Raw genomic sequence first — 12254 nt, 5'->3', positions numbered from 1 at the left:
CCACTCCTTTGATATCTTGGCTGTGTGCTTAGGGTCGTTGTCCTGCTGAAAGATGAACCGTTGCCCCAGTCTGAGGTCAAGAGCGCTCTGGAGCAGGTTTTCATCCAGGATGTCTCTGTACATTGCTGCAGTCATCTTTCCCTTTATCCTGACTAGTCTCCCAGTCCCTGCCGCTGAAAAACATCCCCACAGCATGATGCTGCCACCACCATGCTTCACTGTAGGGATGGTATTGGCCTGGTGATGAGCGGTGCCTGGTTTCCTCCAAACGTGACGCCTGGCATTCACACCAAAGAGTTCAATCTTTGTCTCATCAGACCAGAGAATTTTCCTTCTCATGGTCTGAGAGTCCTTCAGGTGCCTTTTGGCAAACTACAGGTGGACTGCCATGTGCCTTTTACTAAGGAGTGGCTTCTGTCTGGCCACTCTTCCATACAGGCCTGATTGGTGGATTGCTGCAGAGATGGTTGTCCTTCTGGAAGGTTCTCCTCTCTCCACAGAGGACCTCTGGAGCTCTGACAGAGTGACCATTGGGTTCTTGGTCACCTCCCTGACTAAGGCCCTTCTCGTCCCGATTGCTCAGTTTAGATGGCCGGCCAGCTCTAGGAAGAGTCCTGGTGGTTTCAAACTTCTTCCACTTACGGATGATGGAGGCCAATGTGCTCAATGGGACCTTCAAAGCAGCAGAAATTTTTCTGTAACCTTCCCCAGATTTGTGCCTCGAGACAATCCTGTGTCGGAGGTCTACAGACAATTCCTTTGAATTCATGCTTGGTTTGTGCTCTGACATGAACTGTCAACTGTGGGACCTTATATAGACAGGTGTGTGCCTTTCCAAATCATGTCCAGTCAACTGAATTTACCACAGGTGGACTCCGATTAAGCTGCAGAAACATCTCAAGGATGATCAGGGGAAACAGGATGCACCTGAGCTCAATTTTGAGCTTCATGGCAAAGGCTGTGAATACTTACAGTATGTACATGTGCTTTCTCAATTTTTTTATTTTTAATAAATTTGCAAAAATCTCAAGTAAACTTTTTTCACGTTGTCATTATGGGGTATTGTGTGTAGAATTCTGAGGAAAAAAATGAATTTAATCCATTTTGGAATAAGGCTGTAACATAACAAAATGTAGAAAAAGTGCATACTTTCCGGATGCACTGTATGTGTGTGTTTTTCAGTCTACTGATACTACAGATCACAATGGGTAAACTTCTAGCAAAGTTATGAGTTAATGTTATTTTTCACTAAGTATGAAATACCTGCATTTCACTAATAACAATGACTATGATAAAGCCAATCACCAAGGACTGAAAATTTACAAACGATGAAATGTGTATCAGGTGATCATCAAACATATGCAGAAGGTGCATGTTCGTGATTGTGACGTAAGCATTAATGAAAGTCTTGTGCATTACAAGGGAAGGCTGTTGTGAATGCAGTACCTAGCACCCAAACAGGCATTAGATGAAGTTGAACATGGTATGAAGTTCTTCATGCTGTGTGAAGCAAGCACTGGCTACATTTGAAACTTAATACTTTATACACCGGTAGAGGAACCAAGTGGGATGGCAAGTACAGTCAATATGGCTTTGCAACATCATCTAAGCCGTCACTGGCACACCCTTTGCTTGACCAGGTTTATTTTATAACGATGGACAGTTTCTATACCTCACCTGAACTACTTGAGATTTTACCTCAAAGGAAAACTGATGTAAAACTGATGTAAATAGAGTTGTATCACTAATACGCCATGATATGCCTGGGGACTCCAGTCACATGAATGCATCAGGATACAAGTGTGGTACAGTAGCTAAGTGGCAAAATGGTACTGTGATGTAGTGGAACAAGAAAGATGTTTGCCTCCTAAGTACTGTTCATAAATCAGCAACTGCCAATGTTCATGTCAGGGGAAATGTAGAAGTCACTTAGCCTTGCGTTGTGGTAGGTTACAATAACACGATAGGCATGTCCATCGTGCAGATAAGGTCCTGACATTCCTTGCTCTTGCGTGCAAGCAGCAGAAAAAATATTACAAAAAAACTATCAACATCTGCTTGAACAGTACCTATGTGCATTGGTGACTGTTTCAAAACATAACACATGAAAGACGTGTGCTAAATCTGCATCAGTACGGCAGTAGACACAAGATTTTCTTGCTGTATTTATGTTGACATTTTGGTATTTACACGTTTCTGTTACACATAACATTTTTTGTTGCTGAAAAAAAAATCAATGCTTTTGGCTTATTTTTTCTGAGCTTGAATAGATAATTTGTCATTGTTGCCCAACAATATATACTTAATAAACCAAAATCACAAAGTGAAAACATATTCAAATGTATTAAAAATCAAAAACTGAACTCTGTCACTCATACAATTATTAAGCCCCATAATTCAGTACTTTGTAGAAGCCCTTTTGGGAGCAATTACAGCTTCTAGTCTTCTTAGGTATCTCTACAACCTTTGCATTCCTGGATTTGGGCAGTTTATGCCATTCTTCCAGGTAGATCCTGTCAAGCTCCGTTAGATCGAATGGAAAGCATCTGTAAACTGCCATCTTTAGGTCTTGTCGCACATATTTCATGGGGTTAAAACCTGTGCTTTGGCTGGCCCATAGCCAGAGGTTGTGTGCACTCTGGAGCAGGCTTTTTTTTTTTTTTAAGGTCCCCTCTGAATTTAGGCTTTGAAAAAGCACACATAGGCTTGCTTAGTTTAGGTGGGTATGCCTAATAAAAGGACTATTCTATATGGAAGTGGACATAAAGTACTGCCTAGGTTTAACCCTGTATTATAATAAACATTTTGTAAAAAGTGCTAACAACAAAGAATTTAGATGGTTGTTAATTAACTAAATATGCCCCAGTTTGTTTAACTAAACAATGAAAAATAAACAGTCAAAAGATAACACTTCATGTAATAACATTTTTTTTTTATCTAAAGGCTCTTGAAAATTATGTCATTAATTAATAATGAGATAGAAATGTTATTTACATTTAACTAAAAGGATTTTAAATATTGAACCATTAGACATCTAGTATCTTTATGTTAGGATAAGATCATGTAATTTTAAACTGTTCCACACACTCTAAATAAGATTGCTATTTTGAAAACACGTATTTAACTAGCATTATCAGAAATTATTTTTAAATGTTATAACTCACTAAATTAGAACATTTTAGCGGGAAAAAGTGACTTACTTTAAACATTTGTATTTAACTAGTTTTACAGATTAAGATTTATAAATATTTTTATAGTCTATAAAGTACCTTGTGTTAATTGCCTGAACAAACAATTAAAGGTTAGAAGTAGCAATAAATTTGTGGATCTTTGACAAAATAACCAGCAAGATGAAATTAGTAAAAGTCTTTTGACCTTGAACCTAATGGGAATTTAGCAAAGTTCTCTGTAACAGCTGCTGGATGGAAGAACACTTGCAAACATTGACTCGTGAAAAAAACACAGAAAGATATGAATAGGCCAGACCAAGCCATACAAAACTGGTCCAGATGCTGGTCACATATGTCAGCTCCATTCTGCCAAAAAAGTGTTCTTGACATAAAAAAAAAAAAGAGATACAGATAAGAGAATTAAAGGCAGTCTTAGTCTGTAGACTTCATATGAATGCCTACATTAACATAGCAGCATCTCACCACTAGTAAATCTAAGACTACTGTATTTTGGAACACTGGAAATAAAAATATTCTCACAACTAGAGATACTTATTTTATCATTCACATTAGTAAACATGATTTCTAATTAAGATCATCATTAATATGCAAGAAAAATACATGAATGATCGAATTGGTGGTAGTGAGGGTTTTGGGGGTTTATGGACCTATTACCGAAAACTACTTGCTTCCCAGGACATTTATGCATAACTTTAAAGGTTAACATTCTCCACAAATATTGTATAATATGCAATACTCATTTTCAAACATGCATAGTAATTCAGACAACATTACCTCCTGCTTTCCACTACAAATAAACACAACAAATCACATCCAAATTACAGTAATCCCTCGCTATATCGCGCTTCGCCTTTCGCGGCTTCACTCCATCGCGGATTTTATATGTAAGCATATTTAAATATATATCGCGGATTTTTTGCTGGTTCGCGGATTTCTGCGGACAATGGGTCTTTTAATTTCTGGTACATGCTTCCTCAGTTGGTTTGCCCAGTTGATTTCATACAAGGGACGCTATTGGCAGATGGCTGAGAAGCTACCCGGCTTACTTTTCTGTCTCTCTTGCGCTGACTTTCTCTGATCCTGACGTAGGGGGATTGAGCAGGGGGGCTGTTCGCACACCTAGACGATACGGACGCTCGTCTAAAAATGCTGAAAGATTATCTTCACGTTGGCTACCTTCTGTGCAGCTGCTTCGTGAAACGACATGCTGCACAGTGCTTCGCATACTTAAAAGTACGAAGGGCACGTACTGATTTTTTTATCTGTCTCTCTCTCTCTCTCTGCTCCTGACGGAGGGGGTGTGAGCTGCCGCCTTCAACAGCTTTGTGCCACGGTGCTTCGCATACTTAAAAGCAAACAGCCCTATTGATTTGTTTGCTTTCCTCTGTCTTTCTGACAGACTCTGCTCCTGATGGGCACTCCTTTGAAGAGGAAAATATGTTTGCATTCTTTTAATTGTGAGACAGAACTGTCATCTCTGTCTTGTCATGGAGCACAGTTTAAACTTTTGAAAAAGAGACAAATGTTTGTTTGCAGTGTTTGAATAACGTTCCTGTCTCTCTACAACCTCCTGTGTTTCTGCGCAAATCTGTGACCCAAGCATGACAATATAAAAATAATGATATAAACATATGGTTTCTACTTCGCAGATTTTCTTATTTCGCGGGTGGCTCTGGAACGCAACCCCCGCGATGGAGGAGGAATTACTGTACTTCTTTTTCATGTTGGTTTATTCTCAATGACTTAATAAACTGCAACCCAAGAGACAAGCAAAGGCTGCATCAGGCACAACACATTCATGTCTAATTCATGCATACACAATCTATACAACAGGGAACACCTGACCAATAAACAGCTTTTACTGTGCTTGAAATTGTAGCATTGCTATTTTAATTATTTTAATAGTATTGTAATAACAACATTTATTATGCCAATAATTTTGTCCAGCCCAGTTTTTGAGTTTTGTGTGAAATGTCAGATTTGACTTTTTTTCTCTGTTTTTTTTGTGTTGTTCCAATGCACATAAAGGAAATAAATGTGTATACCAAAACATTTGTAACTGCAACAATTTTCCGGGAGAAATGGTGCATTTTCTGGGAAAATTCCAGGGGTGCCGATAATTTCAGCCATGACTGTAGCTCAAAGTGCTTTACATGATGAAGAAAGAGGAAAAAAGGCAAAATAAATAAGAAAACAGAATTAGAGAACACTAATCAAAAAAGAATAAAAGTAAGGTCCGATGGCCAGGGAAGACAGAAAAAAACAAAAACAAAAAAAACTCCAGATGGCTGGAGAAAAAAAAAAAATCTGCAGGGGTTCTGAGGCCATGAGACCGCCTAGCCCCCTCTAGGCATTCTACCCAACATAAATGATCTCAATCAGTCCTCATGGTATTCAGGGTTCACATGGAAGAACTTGATGATGATGGTCATGTGGGCTTCTGGCCTTTAATCCATCAATGTAGGGACATCACTGTGCTTTGATCAGGTGGTGGTGGTGGTGCAGATCGCCACCACAAAGAAACGGAAAAAGCAATGGTAAAATATGGATAAAAATTCTTAAAAATTAAAACATAATTAAATTAAATTAGCTGTTTCATTACTGATGGAAGCCAATTATGAAAAATAAAATTTGATGAATGGAAATAGACATTATTTTTGTAAAAGGGACATTTAAATGTAGAATTTTGAATAGAATTGCAAGAATACAATGTTCTGCAGTAATACTGAATATGCTTTAACATTTGTACAAAACTGCTTAATAACAAACCGATCATTAACTTTTGTAACTTTGGTTCCTATCATGTAAATACATACAAAAAAACTTGTGGAAAATAAAAACTACAAAGAAAACCAAGCAAACGTTTCTGAGTACTGTATGCACATAAAGGCTTGTCCCCAGCAAATAACTTTGAAAGCCTAATTTTTTATTTACTTGAAAAAAATTATCAAAAGGATAACTGATGTGCTATAAGCAGTATTTATCCAATAACTCCAAGACAACCGACTCAATATTTCTTTGGGAAAAAATATGCAACTATATCTTTATTTTAACACAAATACATTCATCAAACATTTTGTATTATTTTTAATTAAACTGGTCTTAACTCCAGATATAATAATGCCTAGCAGAGCTGACACACATCACTGGGAATCTTCAAGTTAAACTGCTCAGGGCAAACAATAGCCACATTAATGATTTACAATTAATCAGTATGAAAGATTTAAATAAGGGCTTAAAATGTTACACGTGTGAGATGCTACAAAGGAAAAGTGTGGGAATAAGGTTGGGATTACCATAAATCTCTCCCTCAAACAAAATGATCAGAAGCCCTTATAAAGTTAATTAATTTAACTCAAAACTGAATCTAGGTTAGCCTGACTTGATACAAGGAAAACTGCATTATGAAAGGCCTTGTTAGAAAAAGAAAAAGAAACTACATTTACATCACACAGTAAGTTGAACAAATAAACGATTGATATAAATTTCAAATTATCTACAGAGTAAAAATGATCTTTAAAAATTCAAGAAATGGCTCTCTACCTCACAATAAGTCTTAATGATATTAAAAAAAGAATGTACATTAATATTAACCTAACTTCTAAAATTATGGCAACTTGGCAGAAATATTAAAGTCATAGTTGTACATGATAATTATTGCATGATTTCCATCAATCTAACATGGTTAAAACTTAAATTGCATATAAATTTGTGTAAACTTTTTAGCTACCTAGGTACATTAACCACAATGACTGCTTTTTTGCAGTACATGTTAAAATGGATTCTTTTGTTCCTAACTTACTCATGTTAAACCCAGTGTTTTAATTTGTTGTTACTCCTAACCAACTATTAAAATTTGTACACAGTACTTAGACCCCTGTTTTATATTCTGAATAGATTCCAATAAATGTATAGCCTCTAATAAAAATAGTTATAGTCCACTGATAACTTCTTTTGTAGCCATCCATATTAGCTTGTGGTTTCTATTTCCTGTAATTCCTGTAATAATAATCCTGTAATAACACTTTAAAAATAAAGACTGAGTGACTAAGTAAGGTAAAAAAGCAAACATTCATTAAGGTAAAAATCGAAGTGAGAGGTGGAAAAGAAAATTAAAAATGCATTTATGAAATCAATATAACAAATTATAAATACTTTCTAACTAGTAATAGATACAACAAAACTGTACTTAAGACATAAATGCAGCACAAAACAACAAATAAATAAATAAATAAAATCAGCCAACAGCTTTCTACCATTCCCATAATTTTCAATTTCGATTTTTTTCCTGCACCACAACCTCATATAAACATTACATTATTACCTGAGCCTAGATGTTGGAGTCTCACTGGGTAAATTATTACAAAGGACCTATAGTTTAGCTGTATTTCACCTGGAGAATTCGACAGTTGTTTTTAAAAAAATCACTGCACTTGTTCATATGTTCTAAATAAGAAAATAAGGGCTCCCTTGGTAAAGCTCTTCAAACTTCAACAATATGAATATTAGGTTCAGCTTCTCATAACTCAATGATGAGTACGTGTAGAATAAAAAAAAGGTCATCAATAAGGTACCTGGCAGAAATAACTTTTTGCGCTCTCCAAGTCAGTACAGGTGTACTGTAGTGTGCTGAAGATGCCCCAACTGCACTGCGTTTCACTATTTTGTATCGAGTTCGGATGGATCTGTTTGAAGAAGAATGTTTTGATGACTGTGCCAAAGGCCCTGGAAAATTTAAAAGAAAAACATAATTATAACATTACCTGGCCTGCTTTTAAAATGAAAATATTCTGAAATGAGTGATGACCAGAGCTTTAGATTTTAAAACAGGTGAAAATAGTTGGTATACAAACATTGAAAAATGCAAGCAATGTATTAAAGAAATAAACATCTTAAGACAGGTGAGACTTAATATCTGGGAAAGTTACTGTTACAGTATTTGCTCTTGAAGCCACTTAAATTCCATCAAATTAAATTTACTGGCAATAGAAAAATCCATACTGTATTAGTATGTTAGTGTATTTTTGTTACAGGTGAATATTTTACAGAAGCTCTAATCTACTTAAATGAAAAGCATTTTATTTGAAATGTCAATCTAGTGTGTTTCTGTAACAGCTTAAAGTGGAAGTATTTTGTCATGCAAAATTACGATAACATAATGTTTATCTATGGTAGACTATCTCTGTACTATATACATTAGTACTCCAAACCATTAAGATCTTATCCAACTACATTAGCTATATATTAAAGACCAATGCTTCACCAGAGTTCAAAAAGAAGGCATCTTTTGCAGCTAATCATGTTATTTACTCTAAACCGTTGCCTAATTCCCTTCATTATTGCTTCTATGGACTGTAATTTTTCTTATGGTTAGTCTATTCCCAATGGTGCACTGCTTCAAATCAGACACCCTTCGCTCCCACATCTAAGCAAGCAGCAACTAAACCCTGCACCCCTCCCCAAGCAGAGCCTGTTATCAGTCGAAGGCACACTTGAATGGGGCTACACAGATCAACGCTTAATGACTAATCGATGTCATTAGATTTTCTAATTAAAAACTTTACTACTGCAAGCAGTGTCAGAGGAGGAGGGGCACTGAGAGCAAGAAGTGGAGAGTTGGCGTGCTGCTGGGATGGGATATGGGTGGCATTTATCAGCCTAGATTCCTGAGTCTGCACTGGACCGACGCCTCTCTGCTGAAACTGCAATTTCTCTTTTAAAGGTGCGTATACGACTTGAGAGTGTACTCCACTGATTAGAGCTTGCTAAGTGAAATTAGACTGTGAATATAGATTTATTTGTTTAAACGATTTACTGAGGAAGCTTTTCAAGACATAAGTCATGCACAAAGGAAGACAGAGTTCAAGAAGCACAAAAGGAATGTCTGTGAATGTAAAACTATAACCCTGCAGAAGTAGACTGTATGCATTGTAGTATGTCAAATTTATATAGATACCATTACTGGTTTTATTCTTTAGGCCTTAAGCTATATGTATAATGCCATGGCTTGCCTTACTATAAGGAAAATAATGTGCATGCCATCTTCAATAAAATAAATGAAGATGCTTCAATACATAATTGCTAATCTATTCACAAGTTTAACCAAAAAATGATTGGCGGGGGGTGTTTGGAGTATTGGTGGGACAGGCACATACCCAAACACAAAACCTTCCTTAACATGGTAGCAAGATAATAAAAGATGCATTCCAACAAGGGAAGTATTATTGAAACTATTTTTGGATAACTTTATTAGCATCCAAAAATTCAGAAATGAACTTTGTATCTAACTATTTACACAGTCCTTTACTTTACTATGCATCTGAGTGCCCTGGTATAGAGTTCAGAGAAAAAAATGCAGAAGTGGACAAACTAGGCCACCCAACTCCTCATAACAGTCTCCAGTTGTAAGAAATTCCAAATTGAATTCACCATATCTCAAAACTTATAATCCGACCAGCACACCTTGGGTCTGCCCATGTCTTTTTTTTACCACCCACTACGTCTGCACTGGGAGGCACCTAGGGTGCATGTTCACTACATACTGTATCCAGTGTACCTCAACTAGCTCCTCTAGATCCATAGAGGCAGTATTTTTTCCAATTTTACCTCCGTTTTATTAAACTCATCTCTCAATCAGGAGGAGTGGTGGATCTAAGGCTAGGTATCTGTGCCGGCAATTAGAAGGTTGCTGGTTTGAATACCATAAATGCCAGAAATTATTCCATTCCATTGGGCCATTGAGCAAGGCCCTTAACTTGCTATTGCTTCATCCTTGGTATGACGTTAACATCTAGCCCTGCAAGCAGGTCCTCCAACTTACAGGGAAACCTTGGGGGCTGGTGGCAGGATTGGCACTCCAGCCACTGTAAAAAAAAACAACAAAAAAAAACCTCACACTGTTCTAGTGTGGTGCAGAGGTGTCACTTACTGCACTCTGGTCCCAATCCAGGCGGTTCATCGTGCGGTGGGTGTGGCAAAGCACATGCTCCCAACCCCTCTTTCTCTCTCTCTCTCTCAATCAAGAACGGTAAGCCCAGCTGTATAAAATCTCTATATAGTGAACACTAATAGGACTGGTAAACCGTTAACTTAAACATCTGTGAAAGAATTAAGGGCTGTTCCACATTTACATGATTACGTTAGAATCTTCATTACTCTTCTTGAATATGAGTTTGAATTATCGGCCGAAGTCTCCTTTGCAGTAAACTGGCAAAGGCATTCATAGGGAGAAGGAGTGGTGTGCACCCTCAGTAACTGGAATTAACCTTGTCGCCCCTTTCAAATTTAGATACTGGAAAAGGTGTGCTGAAGTAACATTTTTGAACTCTTGTTATTGCCTCAAAAATGTAAATAAAATAATGACATATTAATTAGAGGTGTAATTTGGTAGGACAATAATATATTGATGTATCTTTTTCAATGGACATGTTGTTGTAAAACTGCATGGAAATAGATAGGAAAAGAAAAAGGGGTTTGTGCTCCCTTAAAAAAAAAAAAAAAACATCCATAACCAGCATTGATTTTTCATAGGATCAAGTGCTTCGTGAAAGTTTACACTTGCATCCTTAGAATAATTACTATTAAAAACTATTGGAGACTAACCAGGAAAAAGCTTGGGTTGCTGCTGGAAGAAGTGCTGGTGAGGCCAGCACGGGGCACCTACCTTGTGACCTGAACATGGATCTCAAAGCCCCAGTGCCTATAAAAATGGCACCGTCCTTCGGATGTGAAATAAAACCGAGGTCCTGACTCTCTGTGGTCATAAAAGATCCCTGGGCATCCTTCTTAACGAGTAGGGTGTATCCTGATGTCCTAGCTAAATTGTTCACTATGGCCTGGTCATTCTAGACCCCTAATTATCCCGCCTCTGATTGGCTAACTCTCTCTCACCCCTTCTCTACCTAACAGCTAACATGTGGTGAGCATACTTGTGCAAATTGGCTCCAGTCGTATCATCGAGGTGTATGCCTCACATTAGGGGTGGTTGAAGTGGCTCCCCACTCACCGAGTAAAGCGCTTAGAGTACCTTGAAAAGCACTATGTAAATGTAACTAATTATTACTATTATATCAGAAGTATTTCTTTGCATCTTAATACTTTCCCCGATAGAAGAGCCAAATTAACTCAGGTGTCCCAAACAACTTAACTATATATATATAATATGATCTATTATTTACAGTCACGGACTCAAATATTCTTTGGCAAAAAGTCAAGCTATCTGTATTGACTGATGTACATTTGAAGCAAAGAAAAACCCAAGACCTGCCAGGTCTATTAATAACATGCGTGAACAGTTTAGCAGCACTTACACACTGTTTCAGTCCAAAGTAAAGGAAACAGCTGAGGAAGCAGAACTTTACGGAAAATGTTTCAGTTTATTAGTAGTAAGGTTTTCTATACTTAATTTTCAGCACTGTGTATGCTTCTTATCTTTCTGTCCCTTTGGCTTGCTTTTATGACAATACTGTTTATAGGAATTCCTTATTATCTACAGTATGTACTGACATCTGTCCATTACTACTATGCCAAATATTTGTAACCTCATATTTATCGGTCTGTATATGATACGTATTACACAATGGTCTCAGTTGTCTTTCACCATGTGCACTTATTTCCTAGAATTAAACTTTGTGAAGGGTGGTATGTGAAACAAGTTGCTATTACTAGGAGAGACGATAAAGGAGTGCCCATTTAGACAAAAATATGAACTGTGACAAAACATAGACAAAATATATAAAGCATAATTTCAATTACATAAATGCATAAACAAGGTTTTAGATTTGCTCGATCCGTACAAATAACATTCAATACTAAATATAACAGGCAGCATATAAAGAAAGTGGAGTAAGATAGTGAAACAATAGGGAACTGATTTTATTTGGCTATAAATATACCCAATAACTAGATTATCGACTTTTTTTTTTTTTTAGAAGATTGAGTTTGTGTATTTAAAATATTTCTTACATCAGAAAACATACTGCAAATTGTACATAAAAATCATATCAGACTGGATTGTGTATTTTTACAGTGTTCCTAATATGAAGGAAACATACTGCTCACACA

The 12254-nt window shown here is 36.8% G+C and overlaps 1 protein-coding gene across 1 annotated transcript in view; it reads right to left on the bottom strand.

Annotated features, from left to right (window-relative positions):
• zc3h3 (zinc finger CCCH-type containing 3) overlaps window positions 1-12254 on the bottom strand; it is a 294882-nt gene that overhangs the window by 130163 nt on the left and 152465 nt on the right. The window contains exon 4 of the mRNA XM_028804240.2: window positions 7766-7916. Within this exon, the coding sequence (XP_028660073.1) occupies window positions 7766-7916 (151 nt within the window). The remainder of the gene's footprint in view (window positions 1-7765; window positions 7917-12254) is intronic.

Source organism: Erpetoichthys calabaricus, chromosome 6 (assembly GCF_900747795.2).
Source record: "Erpetoichthys calabaricus chromosome 6, fErpCal1.3, whole genome shotgun sequence".
NCBI lineage: Eukaryota > Metazoa > Chordata > Cladistia > Polypteriformes > Polypteridae > Erpetoichthys > Erpetoichthys calabaricus.
Note: the sequence above shows the minus strand (reverse complement) of the source record. Positions and strands in the feature narration are given on the sequence as shown.